This window comes from Leptodactylus fuscus, chromosome 2, assembly GCF_031893055.1.
Source record: "Leptodactylus fuscus isolate aLepFus1 chromosome 2, aLepFus1.hap2, whole genome shotgun sequence".
NCBI classification, from domain to species: domain Eukaryota; kingdom Metazoa; phylum Chordata; class Amphibia; order Anura; family Leptodactylidae; genus Leptodactylus; species Leptodactylus fuscus.
The window spans coordinates 239688034-239714878 of NC_134266.1; the positions used below are offsets into that span (position 1 = coordinate 239688034).

A 26845-nucleotide genomic window follows, 5' to 3' on the forward strand; every position below is an offset into this window, starting at 1 on the left:
ACTCTAATAGGCAGGGTGGTGAGGTCTATATACTCTAATAGGCAGGGGAGGTGAGGTCTATATACTCTAATAGACAGGGGAGGTGAGCTCTATATACCCTAATAGACAGGGGAGGTGAGGTCTGTATACCCTAATAGTCAGGGGAGGGGAGTTCTGTATACCCTAATAGTCAGGGGAGGTGAGGTCTATATAATCTAATAGTCAGGGGAGGTGAGGTCTGTATACCCTAATAGTCAGGGCAGGTGAGGTCTCTATACCCTTATAGGCAGGGGAGGTGAGGTCTATATACTCTAATAGGTAGGGGAGGTGAGGTCTATATACTCTAATAGGCAGGGGAAGTGAGGTCTATATACTCTAATAGGCAGGGGAGGTGAGGTCTATATACTCTAATAGGCAGGGGAGGTGAGGTCTATATACCCTAATAGACAGGGGAGGTGAGGTCTGTATACCCTAATAGTCAGGGGAGGTGAGGTCTCTATACCCTAATAGTCAGGGCAGGTGAGGTCTCTATACCCTTATAGGCAGGGGAAGTGAGGTCTATATACTCTAATAGGTAGGGGAGGTGAGGTCTATATACTCTAATAGGCAGGGGAAGTGAGGTCTATATACTCTAATAGGCAGGGTGGTGAGGTCTATATACTCTAATAGGCAGGGGAGGTGAGGTCTATATACTCTAATAGACAGGGGAGGTGAGGTCTATATACCCTAATAGACAGGGGAGGTGAGGTCTGTATACCCTAATAGTCAGGGCAGGTGAGGTCTCTATACCCTTATAGGCAGGGGAGGTGAGGTCTATATACTCTAATAGGTAGGGGAAGTGAGGTCTATATACTCTAATAGACAGGGGAGGTGAGGTCTCTATACCCTAATAGACAGGAGAGGTGAGGTCTATATACTCTAATAGTCAGGGGAGGGGAGGTCTGTATACCCTAATAGTCAGGGGAGGTGAGGACTGTATACCCTAATAGACAGGAGAGGTGAGGTCTGTATACCCTAATAGTCAGGGGAGGGGAGTTCTGTATACCCTAATAGTCAGGGGAGGTGAGGTCTATATAATCTAATAGTCAGGGGAGGTGAGGTCTGTATACCCTAATAGTCAGGGGAGGGGAGTTCTGTATACCCTAATAGTCAGGGGAGGTGAGGTCTATATAATCTAATAGGCAGGGGAGGTGAGGTCTGTATACCCTAATAGTCAGGGCAGGTGAGGTCTCTATACCCTTATAGGCAGGGGAGGTGAGGTCTATATACTCTAATAGGTAGGGGAGGTGAGGTCTATATACTCTAATAGGCAGGGGAAGTGAGGTCTATATACTCTAATAGGCAGGGGAGGTGAGGTCTATATACCCTAATAGACAGGGGAGGTGAGGTCTGTATACCCTAATAGTCAGGGGAGGTGAGGTCTCTATACCCTAATAGTCAGGGCAGGTGAGGTCTCTATACCCTTATAGGCAGGGGAAGTGAGGTCTATATACTCTAATAGGTAGGGGAGGTGAGGTCTATATACTCTAATAGGCAGGGGAAGTGAGGTCTATATACTCTAATAGGCAGGGTGGTGAGGTCTATATACTCTAATAGGCAGGGGAGGTGAGGTCTATATACTCTAATAGACAGGGGAGGTGAGCTCTATATACCCTAATAGACAGGGGAGGTGAGGTCTGTATACCCTAATAGTCAGGGGAGGGGAGTTCTGTATACCCTAATAGTCAGGGGAGGTGAGGTCTATATAATCTAATAGTCAGGGGAGGTGAGGTCTGTATACCCTAATAGTCAGGGCAGGTGAGGTCTCTATACCCTTATAGGCAGGGGAGGTGAGGTCTATATACTCTAATAGGTAGGGGAGGTGAGGTCTATATACTCTAATAGGCAGGGGAAGTGAGGTCTATATACTCTAATAGGCAGGGGAGGTGAGGTCTATATACTCTAATAGGCAGGGGAGGTGAGGTCTATATACCCTAATAGACAGGGGAGGTGAGGTCTGTATACCCTAATAGTCAGGGGAGGTGAGGTCTCTATACCCTAATAGTCAGGGCAGGTGAGGTCTCTATACCCTTATAGGCAGGGGAAGTGAGGTCTATATACTCTAATAGGTAGGGGAGGTGAGGTCTATATACTCTAATAGGCAGGGGAAGTGAGGTCTATATACTCTAATAGGCAGGGTGGTGAGGTCTATATACTCTAATAGGCAGGGGAGGTGAGGTCTATATACTCTAATAGACAGGGGAGGTGAGGTCTATATACCCTAATAGACAGGGGAGGTGAGGTCTGTATACCCTAATAGTCAGGGCAGGTGAGGTCTCTATACCCTTATAGGCAGGGGAGGTGAGGTCTATATACTCTAATAGGTAGGGGAAGTGAGGTCTATATACTCTAATAGACAGGGGAGGTGAGGTCTATATACCCTAATAGACAGGGGAGGTGAGGTCTGTATACCCTAATAGTCAGGGCAGGTGAGGTCTCTATACCCTTATAGGCAGGGGAGGTGAGGTCTATATACTCTAATAGGCAGGGGAAGTGAGGTCTATATACTCTAATAGGCAGGGGAAGTGAGGTCTATATACTCTAATAGGTAGGGGAGGTGAGGTCTGTATACCCTAATAGTCAGGGGAGGTGAGGTCTCTATACCCTAATAGACAAGATAGGTGAGGTCTGTATACCCTAATAGACAAGATAGGTGAGGTCTGTATACCCTAATAGTCAGGGCAGGTGAGGTCTCTATACCCTTATAGGCAGGGGAGGTGAGGTCTATATACCCTAATAGACAGGGGAGGTGAGGTCTGTATACCCTAATAGTCAGGGGAGGTGAGGTCTCTATACCCTAATAGACAAGATAGGTGAGGTCTGTATACCCTAATAGTCAGGGCAGGTGAGGTCTCTATACCCTTATAGGCAGGGGAGGTGAGGTCTATATACCCTAATAGACAGGGGAGGTGAGGTCTGTATACCCTAATAGACAGGGGAGGTGAGGTCTCTATACCCTAATAGTCAGGGGAGGTGAGGTCTCTATACCCTAATAGGCAGGGGAGGTGAGGTCTATATACTCTAATAGACAGGGGAGGTGAGGTCTATATACCCTAATAGACAGGGGAGGTGAGGTCTGTATACCCTAATAGTCAGGGCAGGTGAGGTCTCTATACCCTTATAGGCAGGGGAGGTGAGGTCTATATACTCTAATAGGTAGGGGAGGTGAGGTCTATATACTCTAATAGGCAGGGGAAGTGAGGTCTATATACTCTAATAGGCAGGGGAAGTGAGGTCTATATACTCTAATAGGTAGGGGAGGTGAGGTCTGTATACCCTAATAGACAGGGGAGGTGAGGTCTCTATACCCTAATAGTCAGGGGAGGTGAGGTCTATATACCCTAATAGTCAGGGGAGGTGAGGTCTCTATACCCTAATAGTCAGGGGAGGTGAGGTCTGTATACCCTAATAGTCAGGGGAGGTGAGGTCTCTATACCCTAATAGTCAGGGAAGGTGAGGTCTCTATACCCTAATAGACAAGATAGGTGAGGTCTGTATACCCTAATAGACAAGATAGGTGAGGTCTGTATACCCTAATAGTCAGGGCAGGTGAGGTCTCTATACCCTTATAGGCAGGGGAGGTGAGGTCTATATACCCTAATAGACAGGGGAGGTGAGGTCTGTATACCCTAATAGTCAGGGGAGGTGAGGTCTCTATACCCTAATAGACAAGATAGGTGAGGTCTGTATACCCTAATAGTCAGGGCAGGTGAGGTCTCTATACCCTTATAGGCAGGGGAGGTGAGGTCTATATACCCTAATAGACAGGGGAGGTGAGGTCTGTATACCCTAATAGACAGGGGAGGTGAGGTCTCTATACCCTAATAGTCAGGGGAGGTGAGGTCTCTATACCCTAATAGGCAGGGGAGGTGAGGTCTCTATACCCTAATAGACAGGAGAGGTGAGGTCTGTATACCCTAATAGTCAGGGGAGGGGAGGTCTGTATACCCTAATAGTCAGGGCAGGTGAGGTCTCTATACCCTTATAGGCAGGGGAGGTGAGGTCTATATACCCTAATAGACAGGGGAGGTGAGGTCTGTATACCCTAATAGTCAGGGGAGGTGAGGTCTCTATACCCTAATAGACAAGATAGGTGAGGTCTGTATACCCTAATAGTCAGGGCAGGTGAGGTCTCTATACCCTTATAGGCAGGGGAGGTGAGGTCTATATACCCTAATAGACAGGGGAGGTGAGGTCTGTATACCCTAATAGACAGGGGAGGTGAGGTCTCTATACCCTAATAGTCAGGGGAGGTGAGGTCTCTATACCCTAATAGGCAGGGGAGGTGAGGTCTCTATACCCTAATAGACAGGAGAGGTGAGGTCTGTATACCCTAATAGTCAGGGGAGGGGAGGTCTGTATACCCTAATAGTCAGGGCAGGTGAGGTCTCTATACCCTTATAGGCAGGGGAGGTGAGGTCTATATACTCTAATAGGTAGGGAAGGTGAGGTCTATATACTCTAATAGGCAGGGGAAGTGAGGTCTATATACTCTAATAGGTAGGGGAGGTGAGGTCTATTATAGACCTCACCTCCCCTACCTATTAGAGTATATAGACCTCACTTCCCCTGCCTATTAGAGTATACAGACCTCACCTCCCCTGCCTATTAGAGTATATAGACCATCTATATACTCTAATAGGCAGGGGAGGTGAGGTCTGTATACTCTAATAGGCAGGGGAAGTGAGGTCTATATACTCTAATAGGCAGGGGAGGTGAGGTCTCTAGACCCTATTAGGTAGGGGTAGTTCAGATGAACAAAAAACATTATTAATAGTAAACAAGCAATTGTCACCACTGCTATGGTATGAATATAGATCTAGCCTACACTTATGTGCATATTATATTTACAAATTTGGAGATTTTGTACGTGACCCGTGTGGTCTTTATGACATGTGAGTTGTAGTAGGAGATGAAGCTGGTTTCACGTGTATTATGGCGAGAATGTAGCACATTCCATGAGTGACTGAAATATAAGCAGGGTCACACTAATGCTGACAGCCAGCTTGTACTAGGAAAACATACTTGTCAGCCTCCAGTTACACAATAAAAATGCTTTCCAGAAAGTTGTTTATACAAACAGTGTAATGACTTTTTTACTATGTATATACGATATTTGCCAACTTAACAACGATTTATGAGCTGTGCTGCATATCGGACCTTAATACAACTAAAAGTACAATATAAACCATAAGATATTACTGAACTGGGAAGCTAATTTACAGTCTTGATTAAAGGGATTCTATCATTAAAATGACATTTTTTCTCAATAACACGTAGGAATAGCCTAGCCTAGATACTGGAGACTGAATATTAGAGGTTAATTCTTCGTGTATCCCATGGTAGTGCTATAGGAAAGCTGAACACTTGCTAACAGTAATGCTCCCCGCACAGGAACGTGTACATTTTCAGCGTGCTAGCCATATATTTCATGGATAGTCCATACCCCATATATTATCAGGTGTCAGTGTTAGGGGCTGTGTGCACAAATTTCAGGACAGGTTCTATTTCTGTCTATTTTGTGGCCCATTGAAGGACATTAATTTGTGGAAGGACAGGTGTCACACGGATATCATCCATGTGCTGTCTGTGCCATTTTATGGACCTGACCATTGCACACGTTCACCTCCATGTAGCCTGAAGCTGATCGTTGGGGGTTCTGTGATTAGCTTATCATCACTCAGATATCAAAAAGTAGAAATCCCCTTTAAATAACTGTGGATATCATAAATCATAAATGATCTCATAGAATGCCAGGACAGGCCATTAATTACGGATGCCTTGTAAAATGGAAAATAATACATCCAGTGGTATCTCCTACAAGTACAAGTCATACCAATACAGGACTAAGACATTTAACTTTCACCTTCTGAGTAAGGTTGAAGAATAAAGACCAGATGTTGAGCGGGCCCCCTGCCAGCGAATGCCTTCTTTATCAGTTACCTCTACTAAGATGCATTTAGCAATCATTTTATCACTTCTTTACTCCTAAATGTATCACCTTACACAAACCAGTTCTCCTGTATCATCTTAAACATGACATTTTTCTTTTCGCACTACTTTCTGGGGAGGAAAGAAGCCATAGGTGTTTTAGTTCCCACAATATCTCAACTAAGCTAAATAATTCAATAACAATAAAAAATATGGTATATATTAATGTATATATCGCAAATTACACAATAATTAAGAAAAAGCCATTTGGGACTATAAGACCGGGGCCCCACAGGACGTAAACGCAGCGATTTGCTCGCAGAGGAGACGCTGCGGGAAAATGTATAGTGCAGGCAAAGTGGATGGGATTCATGTGAATCCCCTCCCCACTTTGCGGAAAAGATCGCAGCGTGGACACGCTGCGATTTGCAAAGCCATTGCGGTTTTGCGGTTGCGGTTTTTCGTATTTGTTTTGCCTTTGTTTTGTTCTATGTTGAAAACTTAATAAAAATTGATTACACCTAAAGCTCCATGTTGTAGTACAGCTTAAATTGTCTATAGATGTTTGGGGGCAGTTTTCTAATGGTATAGAATACTGCTGATCTGCGAGGACATGAAAGGTCCTCTATAAATTCCTGTACTTTTGATGCTGAACATGGTGTTCCTAGTCAGTGATGAACTGCCTTCAGCTGAGCTCTGTGATATATAGGTTTATAAAATAGAAGAGAGAAGCTGAGCTCTGTGATATATAGGGTTATATGATAGAGGAGAGAAGCTGAGCTCTGTGATATATAGGGTTATATGATAGAGGAGAGAAGCTGAGCTCTGTGATAAATAGGGTTATATGATAGAGGAGAGAAGCTGAGCTCTGTGATATATAGGTTTATAAAATAGAAGAGAGAAGCTGAGCTCTGTGATATATAGGGTTATATGATAGAGGAGAGAAGCTGAGCTCTGTGATATATAGGGTTATATGATAGAGGAGAGAAGGAGAGCTCTGTGATATATAGGGTTATAGGATAGCGGAGAGAAGCTGAGCTCTGTGATATATAGGGATATAGGATAGAAGCTGAGCTCTGTGATATATAGGGTTATATGATGGAGGAGAGAAGCTGAGCTCTGTGGTATATAGGGTTATATGATAGAGGAGAGAAGCTGAGCTCTGTGATATATAGGTTATATGATAGAGGAGAGAAGCTGAGCTCTGTAATATATAGGGTTATATGAGAGGAGAGAAGCTGAGCTGTGTGATATATAGGGTTATATGATAGAGGAGAGAAGCTGAGCTCTGTGATATATAGGGTTATATGATAGAGAAGAGAAGCTGAGCTCTGTGATATATAGGGTTATATGATAGAGGAGAGAAGCTGAGCTCTGTGATATATAGGGTTATATGATAGAGGAGAGAAGCTGAGCTCTGTGATATATAGGGTTATATGATAGAGGAGAGAAGCTGAGCTCTGTGATATATAGGTTATATGATAGAGGAGAGAAGCTGAGCTCTATGATATATAGGGATATATGAGAGGAGAGAAGCTGAGCTGTGTGATATATAGGGTTATATGATAGAGGAGAGAAGCGGAGCTCTGTGATATACAGGGATATAGGATAGAGGAGAGAAGCTGAGCTCTGTGATATATAGGGTTATAGGATAGCGGAGAGAAGCTGAGCTCTGTGATATATAGGGATATAGGATACAAGCTGAGCTCTGTGATATATAGGGTTATATGATAGAGGAGAGAAGCTGAGCTGTGTGATATATAGGGTTATATGATAGAGGAGAGAAGCTGAGCTGTGTGATATATAGGGTTATATGATAGAGGAGAGAAGCTGAGCTGTGTGATATATAGGGTTATATGATAGAGGAGAGAAGCTGAGCTCTGTGATATATAGGGTTATATGATAGAGGAGAGAAGCTGAGCTCTGTGATATATAGGGTTATATGATAGAGGAGAGAAGCTGAGCTGTGTGATATATAGGGTTATATGATAGAAGAGAGAAGCTGAGCTCTGTGATATATAGGGTTATATGATAGAGGAGAGAAGCTGAGCTCTGTGATATATAGGGTTATATGATAGAGGAGAGAAGCTGAGCTCTGTGATATATAGGGTTATATGATAGAGGAGAGAAGCTGAGCTCTGTGATATATAGGTTTATAAAATAGAAGAGAGAAGCTGAGCTCTGTGATATATAGGGTTATAGGATAGCGGAGAGAAGCTGAGCTCTGTGATATATAGGGATATAGGAGAGAAGCTGAGCTCTGTGATATATAGGGTTATATGATGGAGGAGAGAAGCTGAGCTCTGTGGTATATAGGGTTATATGATAGAGGAGAGAAACTGAGCTCTGTGATATATAGGTTATATGATAGAGGAGAGAAGCTGAGCTCTGTAATATATAGGGTTATATGAGAGGAGAGAAGCTGAGCTGTGTGATATATAGGGTTATATGATAGAGGAGAGAAGCAGAGCTCTGTGATATATAGGGTTATATGATAGAGGAGAGAAGCTGAGCTCTGTGATATATAGGGTTATATGATAGAGGAGAGAAGCTGAGCTCTGTGATATATAGGTTATATGATAGAGGAGAGAAGCTGAGCTCTATGATATATAGGGATATATGAGAGGAGAGAAGCTGAGGTGTGTGATATATAGGGTTATATGATAGAGGAGAGAAGCGGAGCTCTGTGATATACAGGGATATAGGATAGAGGAGAGAAGCTGAGCTCTGTGATATATAGGGTTATAGGATAGCGGAGAGAAGCTGAGCTCTGTGATATATAGGGATATAGGATAGAAGCTGAGCTCTGTGATATATAGGGTTATAGGATAGAAGCTGAGCTCTGTGATATATAGGGTTATATGATAGAGGAGAGAAGCTGAGCTGTGTGATATATAGGGTTATATGATAGAGGAGAGAAGCTGAGCTCTGTGATATATAGGGTTATATGATAGAGGAGAAAAGCTGAGCTCTGTGATATATAGGGTTATATGATAGAGGAGAGAAGCTGAGCTGTGTGATATATAGGGTTATATGATAGAGGAGAGAAGCTGAGTTCTGTGATATATAGAGTTATATGATAGAGGAGAGAAGCTGAGCTCTGTGATATATAGGGTTATATTATAGAGGAGAGAAGCTGAGCTCTGTGATATATAGGGTTTTATGATAGAGGAGAGAAGCTGAGCTCTGTGATATATAGGGTTATATGATAGAGGAGAGAAGCTGAGCTCTGTGATATATAGGGTTATATGATAGAGGAGAGAAGCTGAGCTCTGTGATATATAGGGTTATTTGATAGAGGAGAGAAGCTGAGCTCTGTGATATATAGGGTTATATGATAGAGGAGAGAAGCTGAGCTCTGTGATATATAGGGTTATATGATAGAGGAGAGAAGCTGAGCTCTGTGATATATAGGGTTATTTGATAGAGGAGAAAAGCTGAGCTCTGTGATATATAGGTTTATATGATGGGGAGAGAAGCTGAGCTTTGTGATATATATAAGGTTTATTAGAAGCTGAGTTCTGTGATATATATGTTTATAACATTTGCATGTTTCCCTATATCAACACAGAAGGCTGCACTGGGGTTATCAGGACTCTCACTATCTTTCCTAGGAGTCCTATCAGGATTTACTATATAGTCTTAAGTCCCATATCTCGCAGAGTTCAGCTTTTCTCCCTCTTTCATATTCTGCTGTCAGATAGGACAACACAATCATCTAACAGGTTTACTTTAAATGGGTTTTCTACTTTAGCTATCCAAATATAAAATACACTATTAGGGAATTCTCAGATAATAGAGAGGATCCCAGATTTGCTAAAAAGAGTCTCTTTTCGAGGATCCAGCATATCTGTGTCCTCCATAATGGTATAATGCTACGTTTCTCCTGCAGTGGAACACTTAAAAACCAGAGGCCTGTTTATCACTGGAGAATACGAAGAGATGGTCCAAACAAGATAACCTCTTGAGACATCCTCCCATAAACAAACAGCAAATAAAATGTATACAATGCTAAATAAATGGACGATTAAATAACTATACCATCTCCAGGGTCAATAATCTCCACCGTTGCCACTTCTGGGAATTCAAGTGCCGCCATGACAGGCTCTGACAAGACAATCTGGAAGGTTTCGGACTGTTCATATTCCCCATCGGTCATGATCCGCACTCTCCATGTTGCTGTGGTCTGCCCAGGGTTAAACTGCACTTGTTTCTGGGCCTTTCCTCTAAAGTCCTTGTCCTTTTCTGCCGTCCCATCTACAGTGCCAATACCTGCAGAGGAAGCCATATTGAGAAATGTTAGGAATGTTCAATCTCAGTAGGAGAGAATGTTAATGGACAATTACCGAGATTCATTCATCATCACGTATCATCAGGATGTAGAACAAGGTGCTGACAATGAAGGGACTCATGTGATGCTAATGGTCATTTTAGCTAATTAAAAGAACTCATATGTTTTCCCTAAAAGCTAACTTATTTTCGGGAACTTAGAGGTGATTTTTCCAAACCCATCATGCCTTGGTGAAAAGACTCTATGGTCTTTCCTGCTAGGGATAATCCCCTAATGTTAAATGCAAAATTCTATGGACTTTATACATACTGGAGGGATTTGGCTTGCAGGAGGAAAGCTGTGCCTTGCTGAGGAGCACTTAGGCCTTGTTGGATTTGTCTTAATTTTCTGCCCCCATCTCAGCATTACATTGCGGCTTCCCACCACAAATGAATAGACTCAAGCCGTGGACTCCGTGGCTGAATCTGACGCAGAATCCCTGCTCTGATCTCTGCATCCCATTGAAAACATTGTAAGGCAGAATTAAGGTGTCGATTTGTGGGGTGGAATTCTCTGGAAAATCAGCAGAAGATTCCACCATGTAAATGGGAACCCTGGCACCGCTGGATGTAGGGATTAGAGATGAGTGAGTAGTACTCGATCAAGTAGGTATTTGAATACTACGGTATTCCAAATACTCGTACTCGGTTGAATACCACGCGGTAAACACAGTAAAAATTCAATTCCCCTCCCACCTTCCCTGGCGCTTTTTTTTACACCAATAACTGTGCAGGGGAGGTGGGACAGGAACTAGGACAACGTAGGCATTAAAAAAAAACCGTATACAGTAGAGATGAGCGAGTAGTGAAATATTCGAAAAGTCGAAATTCGATTCGAGTAGACCTCAATATTCGACTATTTGATGGAATACCTACTTGATCGAATATTACTCACTCATCTCTAGTAGGGATGTAGCTGGGAAGGGGGGACATGATCCCTGGGTGCTGGTGGAAGTCGCTTTTATATAGCTAGATACAGATTTGGGGCACTGAACTGAACCTTTGCCCAAGTGAAGGAACACCTAGTTACAGCTCTGGTCAATGTAAAATTGTAATATTGGCACTCAACAGGGAACATTTAGGTAGAATATTTTGCCTCATGGTGTACCTTGCTTATGGCCGTGTGCACATAGTCTATGGTAACATACAGAGTAATAACTGGTAGGATGAACAGTAGCCAGCCCAGTGCGATTTATACTACGCACAGTAGTCACAAAGAAAGACAAGAAATAGTTAATGGCTCCTCTGTAAATATATATTTTTGTCACGATTTGGCAAACACAATGCAATGGATACTAATTGATAAGGGCACCGCCGGCCACCCGGTGACACACAGATATTTTTATAGAACTGTCACCGTCAAATGACCCGAGGAATTTCTGGCAGAGTATAGCCACATAAGAAGGAGATAGAGAAACATGTAAATCTATGTGGCCTCACTATATAATAACATGTATTGTCCTGATATCTCTACCACGAAGCTTTCCTGAGCGTTAGCTCTATCTCTAGTCATATAATCCCTCAAGCACTACTTGGCAATCTTCATTTTTTAACATAAAATGCATTTTAGAAGAAAATATTCAATGAACCATTTCTCTCTTTTTTTTTTTGGTGGGGGAAGAGGTCAATTTATAGGGTGTGAAATTCCTTCAACGTGGCATCAGATAGCGCAGAAAATTTCACAATGTGTCAAAACCGCACCATGTATAGAAAAAAACTGTAGTCAAGTGCACAACTACAACACATAAGGATGGGGGCTTTCAATATCTATCTATCTATCTATCTATCTATCTATCTATCTATCTATCTATCTATCTATCTATCTATCTACATACACTGGTGCACTATTATTGCTAAAGTTGACCAGTTGCCTCTCTTCACACATCTACAAATACTTGTTTTCACAATATATAACAATTCTAGGACATGTTTTCTTAGATCTCTGTGTTGTCTTGTTCCTCTGTTAATCCTCCTGCAAATAAATCAATAACTTGGCATTGCCGTTCCTAATGTCAAAGCAGCTGATATGACCTTACGTAGTCTGATAATGTCAGCATTTATTGAATTGTATAGGAACACAAAACCCAAGTGGTATCTCCCAGTTATCAATGTATTAATACATTTCTAAAAATAGTTAAAGAGGCCCAAAACATCCCACAGAAGTTAACAAAAAAAAGATGTTCCTGATTTTTTTTTAATTATAGGGACACGCAATTTTTTGTACTAAGTCAGACAAGTCTGGAGTGCTGACAGATCTTCTATAAAGGTATTTACATATAAATTTACATATACAGACACAAACTTTAGACAGCACTCCAGATATAGGTGTAGAAGGAAGAGGGGTACTCTAGTGCCCCCTTTATTCCCTACAACTATATTTGCAGTGCTGCCTATAGTTTGTGTTTTTCGATATCTGCGAATGCCTTGGTCGACTTTCTTGGGCTAGCACTGATCCTGTTGGAATCCTATGCGGCAAGATCTTATTATATATATATATATATATATATATATATATATATATATATATATATATATATATATATATCTTGTGAGGATAAGCAGAGCTTTTTTTTCTTCCGTTCTATTATCGTTTGTTATCCTGTTAACAGAATGTGATCAAAAACACACAGCAGTAGCCAAAAATAAATGTCAGTCTGTAGAACAGGATAGTGCGCTCATTTTTACCATTTGGCTCATTGGAGACCGATTAGTTTTCAACACCTCCCGTATCAACTTTGACTGCCAACAGACTGAAAAGAAGTACAGTAGTCAGTGCAAGGGGGGCTAAGGAGTCTGTTACAACTTGGTGAAATCCGCTCCAGGCAGCATGGCTGACAAGCGCTTATGTCATGCTGGCCTTTGTTGTAGTCTTATACCTTTGGGCACGGTTTATACACTTCACGGAGTGGAATTCATTGCTCTGCTGTGATTATTTCTTTACGTTGGTTTATAATCAGAAAATATATTCCTGCGGAATACTAAATATAGTATGTGCGTAGTCATATACAACAATTGTTTAGTTTGTAGGACCCTCCACCCTGCAGTACCCCAGTATCGTTTTATTGATGAGATTTCTGGATGTGGTCTGTGGGGGTGATGTATGTCCCTAAGAGGGTCCCGCACCCATCAGAGAGAAATGGCTAGCTGATTCGGGGACAGAAACCAAGAAGGTGAAACAGCCGCAAATGAGAACCTAGTCAAAGACCTGGCATCGATTTCCAAAATTGGGGTCCAGAGTTATTTAAATGTCAGTGTGGTAATGCATGTGTCTTCTCAAGCCATTCAACGGGACTGATGGAAATAGCCAGGCACTATGAATGATGATGTCAGGGGTGAACCATGAGTTTCTGCTGCCTGAGGCGGAGGTCAGAAAGCCCCCCCCCCCCCGGAGGAGGGGGCGTGGAGTGGAGGGGGCGGGGCCGCGCAAAGGGGGCAGGGACGAGCGCAGCGAGCGGTGACCCTAAGCCAGTACAGGACAGATTGTCCTGGACTAGCTAAGGTCAGCAAAAATGCCGCCCTCCCCGGGGCCCTGGCATAGCGCCGCCTGAAGCGGTCGCTTCATGGGAGGTGCGGCGCTGCATAGTGACTGTAGACTATGACACTTATTCATACCACTAGGGGCGTAACTTGGGAGGTGCCATCACATCTTGGCCCAAGAGCCTTAAGGAGCCTGTATGGTGTCTCCTACCAATATGAGGATACCAGTACTATACACAATACATTATAGTTGGGGTATCTGGTACAGATTTTACACTGGGGCCCAGAAGCTTCATGTTACTCCTTTGCATATTTAGAATCCTTAGGATCTTTACTGCTAAGGAGGTTCCAGAAGCTAAGCTGATAAATTACAAGAAATGTTAACACGTGTTGACTCATGGGATGTCGCCAATTATAGGAACAAAGGACACACAAAATAAGCCCCCATCTGATTGAAACATAGGCTTTTGGGTCAAAAATCCACTTAAAGCCTGGACATCCCCTTTAATTCATCCACATTCAGCTTACCGTAATATACGACTAGGACATCTTTCAGGGCGTATAAGAAGAATATTTTTACTTTGTGATACTACGGTAAGATAATCTGATTTCTAATAGTAACTCTGCCTGGTATGACATTAAATACCAAACTCTTAAGCAACACATAACTTCCTCTAGTCATTCACAGAATATAAGTCAGATCTGTTTCTCCACAACCCTAAATAACTCCACTAGAGGACGTTTTTAGGAATAACCTTTCTGTGACCGAGTTATTAAGATTGCTTTATGGAGATGCAGCTTTAGATAGAGCATGATAAAATAGTGCGGATATTAAAGACTCTCTTAAAAGAGAAGTGTTACAGCATTAGGCTGCATGCACACAGAGTTACGCCGGGCTTGTAAAAATACTCATTCACAGCCGTACATGCGAGCGCTGTGGACGGCTCCCGAACACTTCCCATTCACTTCAATGGGAGCGCTCGTAACGCCGGCATTACGAGCGCTCCCATTAAAGTGAATGGGAAGTGTTCGGGAGCTGTCCGCAGCGCTCGCGTGTACGGCTGTGAATGAGTATTTTTACAAGCCCGGCGTAACTCTGTGTGCATGCAGCCTTACATAGATAAAGGAAAGATAAAAGTTGAGTAACTTTGATCTACTTGTACTGGGTTTTTTTTTTTTACCATGCTGCAAATTTACTTTTACCATTGAGCAGTGCATTATGGTAGGGCAAATTTTAACTAACACATTAAGATTCAGCATGGTCAAGTCTTGGCAAACTGTCATTTCTTCAACTCTCCCATAAGCATACTGTACAGGGATAAGAGGTTGTCTTAAGCCGGATTCACACGAGTTTTTTTTTAGACCAGATTTTGACGCGGAGTGCACTGGCATCCAGTCGCGGAATTCTGCTCCAGATTAGGCCCAAATGAATGGGCCTAGTTGGGAGGAAGGTGTCGCACCACGGACTCTGCAGCCGCTTCCACCTCAAGAAAGGACATGTCGATACTTTTTTCTGCGAGTGGAAACAAACCGCTCGCGGAAAAAGGAACCCATTGAGGTTAATGGGAGGCATTTTTTGTGCCGGATTTTGACATGGATTCCGCATGAAAATCCTGACCAAGAAACCCTTTGTGAACCTGACTTAACACCTCTGGTGGTGCTGATTTATGGGGAACAAAGGATTTTAATTCTCTATTAGTTCTATCAAGCTGATCGGTGGGGATCTGACCACTGAGACCCCCACTGATCCTGAGAACAGGGGTGTTTACCCCTACAGTGAGACTGATCACAGCCAGACTGAATGTAGGTTTGCCCTTTTCTGGAACGGACACATCCAAGCTAACATTCACTTAAAAGTACAGAATTTGGCTATATCCATGTATCTATTGAATTGGATGAGAACACAGATGGCCCCATATAGCAGGGGGGCTACCACAGCCAGGAGTAAAACACCCCCATTCTCAGCATCGTTGGGAGTCTCCATGCTCAGATCCCCACCAATCGACTAGATAGGGGATAGATATTTTTCATGGCATAACTCTTTCAAGAACACATGCATTCTTGGCCAAAACACCAAATTGGTGCAAACCATAAATATAGTCAGTCCTATACAATAAATATGATGATGGTTATTATTAACAGTATCAGCATTTCTGCTGTTTACTAGAACAACCAGGCCTACCCCAAGAGTGAGTGGCAGTGGAAAGAATCAGAGACAAGGCCAGAGACGATGATGAGATGGAACATTACTGGAACGTGGCCTGAAGACTGCAACATACTCCACCTGTGAGTAAACTAGCTGGACCGTATACAGAAGAGATCTGCCTTCAGTTGCACTACAGAATAAACTCAGATGACCCCTTGTGCAGTTGAAATTTTGGCACATTATAGAGGCAAGTAAGGATTATCATTGCAGCAACTTAATGATTTCATTTACAATATTCCAGTCATCTGATATAGAGCTGAATGACACTGCAGGAACCGCTGTAGCCTGGACTTAGAAGTGCAGCAGTTGAGGGAATTTAGTTATACTTAAAGGGGTTTTCCAGGCTAAATAATTGATGACCTATCCCTCATCAATTAAAGATCAGCAGGAGTTCAACAAAGAGACTTCAGACATAATGCAATCTTAGGGTGCATGCACACTACGTAACGCCGGGCGTGTATGAGAGCCGTACACGCCGGCATTACAGCAGACTGCCGAACACTTCCCATTCACTTCAATGGGAGCGCTCGTAACAGCGGCGTTTACGAGCGCTCCCATTGAAGTGAATGGGAAGTGTTCGGCAGCCCTGCTGTAACGCCGGCGTGTACGGCTCTCATACACGCCCAGCGTTACGTAGTGTGCATGCACCCTTACTGTGGTTTTTGCTTCAAATAACTGCAGAAAACGCCAATACAACTTCAACTTCTTTGTGCAATGATCTGCAAGACCTGATCATCTGTTCTGGTGTCTGGATTTATTTAGGTCTGTTCGGGTGTCTATATTTGCTTGGTTGGCAACTGTTGATTGGGGTGTGCCTGGCCTGGGGTGACGATAATAGTGAACAAGTCTCTTATATTATTAGGAGCTAGTGAGACATACAGTGGAGAAAGTAAAGATTTGATACCCTGGTGATTTTGCAAGTTGTCCCACCTACTAAGAATGGAGAGGTCATTCTGTCTAATTTTTATCGTAGATATAATTTAACTATGAGAGACAGAATCTAAAAAAGATCCAGAAAATGAAATTGCATGATTTTCAAATAATTAATTTGCAACTTATTGCATGCAAGTATTTGATACAATAGAAAAACAGAACTTAATATTTAGTATCAAAACCTTTGTTTGCAATTAGACTTTTCCTGTATTTCTTCACCAAGTTTGCACATACTGCAGCAGGGTCTTTCGCTGGGCTACATTGTGTTTCAGCTCCCTCCAAAGATTTTCGATTACATTCAGGTCTACAGACTGGCTAGGCCACTCAAGAACCTTGAAATGCTTCTTACAGAGCCATTTCTTAGTTGTCTTGGCTGTGTGTTTCGGGTAATTGTGATGCTTGAAGACACAGCCATGACCCATCTTCAGTACTCTTACTGAGGGAAGGAAGTTGTTGGCCAAAATCTCACGACAGATGTCCCCATCCATCCTCCCGTCAGTACAGTGCAGTCGTCCTGTCCCCTTTGCAGAAAAGCACCCCCAAAGTATGATGTTTCCACCCCCATGCTTCATGGTACGGGTGGTGTTCTTGAGGTTGTTTGCACTCATCCTTCTTCTTCCTCCAAACATGGTAAGTGGAGATGATACAAAAAAAACTTATATTTTGGTCTCATCTGACCACATGACCTTCTCCCATGCCACATGGTCATTGGCACACTTCAAACAGGCCTGGACATGTACTGGCGTGAGCAGAAGGAACTTGTGTGCCCTGCAGGATTATAATTCCTGATGCTGTCATGTGTTTCTAACAATAATCTTGGAGACTGTAGTTTCAGCTCTCTTCAGGTCATTGACCAGGTCCTCCTCTGCAGTTCTGGACTGATTCCTTAGGCAAGATCTTGCATGGAGTCCCAGACCAAGGAAGATTGACAATGATCTTATGTTTCTTCCATTTTCTAATAATTGCGCCAACAGTTGTTGCCTTCTCACCGAGCCGCTTGCCTTTCGTCCTATAGCCCATCCCAGCTTGGCGCATCCCAGTTTTGTCCCTGGTGTCCTTAGACAGCTCTTTGGTCTTGACCGTGGTTGAGAATTTGGAGTGTGATTGACTGTGTGGACAGGTGTCTATTATACAGGTAAATTAATACAGGTAATGAGCGCAGAGGAGGAAATACTAACAGGTCTGTGAGAGACGGAATTCTTACTGGTTGGTCGATGACCAAATAAGTATTTCATGAAATAAAATTTAAATTAATTCTTTAAAAATCATACAATGTTATTTTCTGGATTTTTTTTGTTTTTATTCTGCCTCTCACATTTGAAGTATATATATGATAAAAATTACAGACCTCTCCATTCTTTGTAGGTGGATAAACTTGCAAAATTGCCAGTGTATCAAATACACTGTCGACCAATAAGTATTTGGACACCTGTGGTAGAATAGAAAAACAACATTTCTTCATATACAATAGTTGGTTGACCCCAGCAGATACTTCCTTATGGATGGTATTGAGCGACACAATACTCCCGGATGCCTGGTGACACTCCTGGTGTATGTGAGCCATCGGTTGGGTGCGGTTTCTCTGGCCAGCACTCGTCGGTCTCTATCTCCCAGTTTCGGGGGTCTGCCAATTCGAGGCACATTCTGACAATCACCGTTCACCTTCGTAATCACATAGGCCACTGTCGATTTTGGGTAATTCAGTTTGCTTGCTATGTCCCTTAAAGAGCGACCATTTCTGTGGTACCCTACAATTACCCCTTTCTCGACATCGACAACTCTGCACTTCGTGGCATCTTGCATGCAACTAATGCCAATGCTGTTTCCTATTTAATGGCAGAAGGCGTGACGTACATCACGACTGCAGATTTCTTCTTTTGCATAAGTGTCCAAATACTTATTGGTAGACAGTGTACTTATTTTTCCCACTGTAGTTAAGGAATGTAGCCTAACATATCCTCTTCTTCTATATTTATAGGGTGGATGAAAATAGTACTAGTATATCTGCCCCTGTCATTGTGAAGTGACACAGCCCTTTGGCAAGAGGAATGGTAACGCCCAATTGTCACTTAATGCTAGCACAGAAAGATGATGTGGACTATAGACATGGTGGGTCAGGGCAGCGGTGGAAATAGAGTGAAGGGTTGTACATTTAGGAACAGCCCAAGATCTTTTTTAAGTTTAATCCATCACTGATGGAAGTTAGTTGTCTTTAACAATAATGATGAGTGTTATCCCATTAACAATGATGATGACGAAGAGCGTTATCTCATTAACAATGAGGATGAGTTATCCCATTAATGATGATAAGAGTTATGTCATTACAAACTTCAAAAACACAGAGTAACAATAACTTACTAACAAATGATGTTTCTCCCAGATATCCTCTACGTTTCAGGATAATCTCTAGATGTTTGGCATCTTCATTCACCACATAGTGCTCCTTCTCTATAGAGATCCAAGCCCAGTTGAGGCGAAAATGCTGATTCTTTAGTTTATTTCCTCCTGGAAAATATAAAGATATAAAAGAAGTCAAATTTTAGTTTTAAAGATTGGAATATGGCTTAGAGATCTGTGATCAAATGTAGTATTATATGGTTGTCATTCAAATGAATGGCCAGGCACATCATGTGTTGACAGGCTATATTCACAAAAGTGAGAGCCACTCGGTGCTGTCAACAACTTCCACATGGACAATGTTTCTTATGTCACTTAAAAATATGGAGCAGAAAAATATGCACTGTATGAACTACCTAAAGCCGCCTGCAGAATGATAAATCTGTGCACCTCTGTGATACCGAAACATCCTGTGTATCTCCTGTTGTAAATGGTGCCTATAAGGAAAATGTTGTTTTTGTACCGTGTTAGCCAGTGGGTAGGAAATATAAAAAACAAAAAACTTGAAAGTCTTCAGTAGTCGATACCTTTTTTTAATGGCTAACTCATAATGATGACAGATTATAACGTTTCGAAGCTCTCAGCTTCTTCTTCAGATATAACTAAGGGAATTTTAAATCCAGGAAGAACAGACGGATTTATGAGTACAAATGCATGACCTTATTTAACACTCTGGAGAATGGAATGAACTTTTCACATGGGTTCATGGCATCCTACAGAAATCACTGAACTGAGAAAACCATAAAGACACTCTGAACTGATAAGAACCTGGGAACTGCGGATTTGTTTATTTGTACATACCAATAAGCCTCTTCCCCCCTCCCTCCTAAAATTCTATCCCTATATGTCCTGTTGTACATAAATATGCAGCCTTCAGAAATTGTTCTTAGTTATATCTGAAGAAAAAGCCGAGAGCTTCGAAACGTTATAATCTATCATTATGAGTTAGCCATTAAAAAAGGTATCACCTACTGAAGACTTTCAAGTTTTTTGTTTTTTATAAATGGTGCCTAGTGGGCACCAATGTACCCGATGTTACCAATGCACCAATATAGTTTGCCAGGAAATCTAAGTATATATCACAAAATACTTCAAAGCAAAATTTGTTTTTAAAAAAATGATGTATTGATGTTATTTTACGGAAGAACTTGTACTGCGGCCCAGTCCTCTGCCCACTGACCGCCACATAACTCTGTCCTCTGTGATCTCTGTAACGTTAAAGCTGCTTTGATAAATGAATGATGATAAATAATCTTATCTGAGGAACTTGAAACACAAGAAATATCTTTTTGGCCTCATTGATTGAGATTCTTAGTAGAAGGTGAGATGTGCATCACTGCTCCCTTTATCTTCACCGGAAAGAGGATTTGTAGAGGCTCTTCTAATTGAAATAGGGTGGGGGGATTATCTAATCATGAAATGTATCAGCTGGTGTGTCGGAAGGAACCAAGAGGACGCGAGACGCAGCCCGTATACAGATAAAAAAGGTCACCAGCTGCATTTTATTGTAAGGCTGTTATACATTGCGGTAGAGCCGGCCATCAGGTCTATACTCTCAGGGCAACCAAAGCTTGTGATGAATACCATATAGTTATATCCGTCACTTATAGGGTCTCACTGTAAAAAGACATCTAATGCACAATACTCTTATTTTTCTCAAGGTGCTGGGCTTTTTTATTCAGTGTGGAATACCAACACATGATGGCCAGATATGGTCTCTCTCTCTGAGTACTGACGGCCTATGGAAATGCTCATCCATTACCCAGGAGTTTAGGTACACAGACACATGGACACACAGTATCACACATCAGATGAATAGATACACAGGTCAGCACACAGAGGATTAGATACACAGCTCAGCATACACCATCACACATCAGGGGATTAGATACACAACTCAGCACACAGTATCACACATCAGATGATTAGATACACAAGTCAGCACACAGAGTATTAGATACACAGCTCAGCACACAGTATCTCAAATCAGAGGATTAGATAAACAGCTCAGCACACAGTATCACACGTCAGAGGATTAGATGAACAGCTCGGCACACACTATAACACATAGGAGAATTAGATACACAGCTCAGCATACACCATCACACATCAGGGGATTAGATACACAGCTCAGCACACAGTATCACACATCAGATGATTAGATACACAAGTCAGCACACAGAGTATTAGATACACAGCTCAGCACACAGTATCTCAAATCAGAGGATTAGATAAACAGCTCAGCACACAGTATCACACGTCAGAGGATTAGATGAACAGCTCGGCACACACTATAACACATAGGAGAATTAGATACACAGCTCAGCATACACCATCACACATCAGGGGATTAGATACACAGCTCAGCACACAGTATCACACAGCAGATGATTAGATACACAAGTCAGCACACAGAGTATTAGATACACAGCTCAGCACACAGTATCTCAAATCAGAGGATTAGATAAACAGCTCAGCACACAGTATCACACGTCAGAGGATTAGATGAACAGCTCGGCACACACTATAACACATAGGAGAATTAGATACACAGTTCAGCACACAGTACAAACATCGGAAGATTAGATACACAGCTCAGCACACAGTATCACACATCAGAGGATTAGATACACAGGTCAGCATACACCATCACACATCAGGGGATTAGATACACAGCTCAGCACACAGTACTACACATCAGAGCTTTACTCCAGGTTTCCAGAACAACCCAGCCTCTTTCTAGTAGCATATATGGATTCAGCACTGCTACGTCTGACAAGCTGACTTCTCATATATCTGTATGTCTGCTGACCTCGATCACTATTGCAATGAAACCACAAGGCAGGTAGAGCAGACATGTTTGGGCGCTAAAACAATAAGCAGTGCAGTCATTTGTCACTAGGATCCACGCCCTACGTGTGTGGGGTTTTCTTTTTTTTTTTTTGACAAACACCTGGCTCGGGACTCTATAAATACACTGCCTGCAGCTACAAGCGCACTGTTGGAAAACTGGATGTGCATTCTTAAAATAAACCTCATGGCCTCCGGGCATATAGTCACACACTGGTGTAATTCCTCTGGTGGCGCCAGACTATTTCCTGCACGCTGTCAGATTACTGGATATGAAAACAAGGCCTGACTGCCTGGGTGACAACGTGAGAGTATAGGAACATACCTGACAGCTGAAAAAAGTGTGGTGAACAGGATTAAGTACTGGATTGACAAGGACATGCCGAGGAATGAGCATAGGTTGCTTCACCCAACAATTCACTGGATAATTGGAAAAGAACAGTCGAAACACACGTAGTCCTCCGCTGGAGAAGTAGTCTTCACTTACACAGGCAGTTTCAATCTCTGTAGTATATAGTTTTTTCCCGATCAATTAAAATTATTATTATTAAGATATTTTAAAGGGATACCCCAGTGAGTGAGATTTTTTACTCATTATATTGTCTGGAAATCTATCGAACATATTGACAAGCAGTGAGCAATAAAAACACATGGACTCCATAGAATATAATGGGGTCCATGTGATTTCCGCACGGTGTCCGCACAAGTCATGTGGAGAGGAAAGTAGTTCATGAAGTAGTTTTCTCTCGGCATGACTCGTGCAGACACCGCACGGAAAACACATGGACCCCATTATAGTCTATGGGGTCCGTGTGCTTTCATTGCTCACTGCTTGTCAATGCGTTCAGTATTCCTTTGGAGGGGGTCCCAAGTGGACTCCCCAAACTTAATACTGAACGCAGATGTGAACCAGGCCTAAATCTCCTCATTTCGTCATGTTCAATTTAACAGACTCCTTTTAAGGGGGTTCCATGAGGGTTTTATGGACCACTGTAAACAATGAAGAGGTTGTAGTGGGCACTCAAGCACCTGCCCCTTCAAAGAGCTGACTGGTGGATGCAATGAGATCGGACCTCCATAGATCTGATATTGGTGGGCTATGCAGTCGAAGAGCCATCAATATTGAGATTTTGACAGACTAATTTAGGATGGTCATACACATTAGAATAGCGTTATCCAAATTCACAGATTTTAATGGGATTAGCCCTACATTTCCCAGGCAGACTATATTGTGGGAAAGACGGATCAGGCATGTTGAATTTCAATATGTCTGATCCCGTGTTTTCTGATCCCTGTACATCATTTTACAAGGACCGTATTACTTTAATTTTCAAGGCCCCACAGAAATATCTGTAATAGGGCCTCAAACTTTCACTTTCACATGATTTATAGTCTCTTCATATTGGGCAATAGGACACTTCTAGGCCCCCCTAGATTCCAGTGCCCAGATGAAGCGGCATACGCTACGCAACCTATTGCTACCCCCCGGATCATATCTAGGATCCCTTCCTTTGGTGAGTAATTTATTCCCAATTATGAACCAAAAAATAAAATTGATGCTTGCTAGCAGCCAAATGCCAGGAAAAAAAATTAATCTTACTGAGGAATTTTAGAGATATTAAGTATTTTATCCTCGCTTTTCGCAGTACTTTGGCAAAAGAACACATGAATACCACACTCGTTCTTTTCCATTTACTTTTAATTTATTTCAGATTAATTACGCCGTGTAATCTTGACTACTTAATTTTTAATAATGCTTGAATAGACGCGCTCCTCGGAAACTGTTCTTCAGCCCATTATGTCAGGCCAGTACAAGATTTTTTTTACAGCTATTGTCAGGATTAGAAAAAAACTGTTGCATTCATTCAGAAACAGCACCACACATGTGTAAAGGTTGTGTCTGGTATTGCAGCTCGACTCCATTAAAGTGAATAGGACTGAGCTGGAAAACCACACAAACTGTGTACAGATTTGGCACCTTTTTTTTTAGTATCCATGATTTTTTTTAAAAACTTTATAAACTCTTTAAGTAATATGTGTTTTACATATCTTAAGATGTGGATTATATCTTCCGTCCCCTCACAATAGAAGTCTATGCAGACCGCTAGCTTTCTTCTTTCCGCTAGCGGTTTGTTCCTGCTAGCAGAACAAAGAAGCGAGCTTCCCTTTCTTCAGGTGGTCTTCATGGCTGATTCAGCCGCGGCGTTCGCATCGCGGCAGCACCCTCTGGGCTGGTCCTATTCATCGGGCCTACTCCTGCATCAAAATCAGGACCAAAATACATGGTCCTGTGCCCTGTGTGAACGGGGCCTAATGATGATGGAGAAAATTGTGATCTTAAAAATTGTATTTCCAAAATATATGTTCGGCAGTGTTCGTTTTGGGTATATTAGATGGATTGAGCTTCATTTATTTGCTTTAGGGCTCATGCACAAGGACATATTACGATTCCAAACAGGCCCCAGGTTGTGTGGAGTACTCATAGAACAGTAAGGTGCCCTACTGGACCTCCCTACATTGCAATGCTCTTTAGGAGAATGTCTCTGTAATACGGTGCCATACAAAGAGAGCATTTTATGGAGTCATAAACATACATGTACAGAGCATAATGCCTTGGATACACCACAACTGTCCCCAAAAATTGGTTATAGACGACTTGCAGAATCTGACTGGTCCAGTGTCGTAACTAGGAATGGCAGGGCCCCAGGGCGAACATATGACTCCAGCAGGTAACATAAGGGGCCCGCCGGGCCGCCTAATGTCCCGGGCCCCGTGGCAGAGGCTACTGCTGCTACCCCAATAGTTACGCCCCTGCACTGGTCCATCAATATACCTGAGTAGGGTTGTAGAACCTTTTCCGGTCCAAGGCCTCAGCTGGATTATATCACTCCCAAGGACCACCTTAAAGATTTAAGGGGTTTTATCAGGGACATTTATGACATTTGACAACTAATTGGGATTTCATTTTGAGAACATAGGAACAGACAATACCTAACCGCCCTTGACAGCCATGTTCTTCAGACCTATTGGGACACAGACAAGCCAAGTTGGTTTCTAAATGGTTGGGGCCACACAAAATGGCATTGCATGCTGCAGGTTTTTCCACCCCTAGACTAGAGGAGGCTCCCATAGTCTTTAGCTTTGAGACAATAACAAAGAAATGAAGCAACATGGTCCATGAGGTTAGGTAGGACAGTACCTATATAATTTTAGAGTTATTTCCCAAAGAAAAAAATCAGTCTTTCATGCTTGGGGCCTGCATATTTATTTAGTAAAGATGGAGGCTGTATCAGATGCCCCAAAAAGTAGCCAGCTATTAATAAACACTAATCCTAATAGCAAGGGTCATCTGACCCTTTCTGACCAAGAATGGTCTGTGGTATGGGATAATCCAAATTATATGTCTAAAGTGACTTGGCCAATTGTCCAGACCACATTAGAGCTGTCATCAGACGCCACACACAAATTATTATTTTTTATTGAGGTTAGAAGAGTCAGTACCAATAACACCACTAAACTGAATACCAAAATTATAGGATAATGTTATGAGGTCGCTCCAAACTTTCATGGTTAAAAATAGACAGAGTTTTAAGGTCCCTGCAAAGTGGATGGATTCACTAAAAATACACGTAGCTGAAATGCTGCAATTTCCAAAACTGTAGAAACGGCAATTATTCCTACAGAAACGCTGGCGGTTTCCTTATAGGTATAACTGAAGCAATAAGTCCAGAGTGAAAAAAACACAACGCGTTTCTACCTTGTTTTTTTCTCACAGCGCTTTTTCACTGTGGCCCGCTACATTGGGGCCTTAGCGTTAAGAGGTTTTCTCATCTCAGGATTTCAGCTGCCCTCCTGTCTCCCCTCCCATTCACTTTCAGGTTTTCAGGTCATTCCAGCTTGGAGCTACTGCTTAATCTAAGGCCGGGTTCACACGATGTATTTTGGCACGTAATGTGGCACGTAGACGCCGCGGGAGCTTTTGCGGGCCGTATACGCTCCCATTGTTTTCAATGGGAGCCGGTACCGTATACGCCGCGCTATTTTGAGGCCGTGATTTTGCGGCGGCCGCAAAATAGCGCCGCGCATACGGTACCGGCTCCCATTGAAAACAATGGGAGCGTATACGGCCTGCAAAAGCTCCCGCAGCATCTACGTACCACATTACGTGCCAAAATACATTGTGTGAACCCGGCCTAAATGGCACAGTTATCTCTGGATTTATAGACAGACAGTAAAGAAACTGCTAAAGAAACTTATCTAGCCCTTATTAGTGCTAAAAAACTGAAAGCCTATGCAGTGAGAGAAGAGAATAAAGAAAGCCTGGAATCACCATTCAGACCTGTGAGCAGGACAATAACCTAGGCACCCGGAGAAAAAATTAGTTGTATCTGGCAAACAAATAGATAAAGCAATATATTGGGTAAAACAATTCAATTAAATTCAGCCTTAAGTCTGAATATAATCCTTGAGATGGGAACACCCCTTTAAGGACTGATTGGTGCCAGATTATGGTTATCTTCACATCTGGCAGATTTGTCTCCTGTTCATCTGAATGGCACTTGCTCTCTGTAGATTATCTTTTGCAACAAACCTGTTTGTTAAAGGGGTTTTTCAACTATAAAAATACTTATTCACAGAACTGATCAAGGTCCAACTGCTTTCTGCAGTAGTCTCATAGGAATGAATGGTGCAATGAAGACACTA

At 42.4% G+C, this 26845-nt stretch overlaps 1 protein-coding gene across 1 annotated transcript in view; it reads right to left on the reverse strand.

The window, feature by feature from the left end:
• Positions 1-26845, reverse strand: part of FREM2 (FRAS1 related extracellular matrix 2) — a 145259-nt gene that overhangs the window by 64837 nt on the left and 53577 nt on the right. Inside the window, exons 3-4 of the mRNA XM_075265908.1 lie at positions 19253-19399; positions 9991-10221 (exon numbers count right to left, since the gene is read on the reverse strand). Of these exons, the coding sequence (XP_075122009.1) occupies positions 9991-10221; positions 19253-19399 (378 nt within the window). The remainder of the gene's footprint in view (positions 1-9990; positions 10222-19252; positions 19400-26845) is intronic.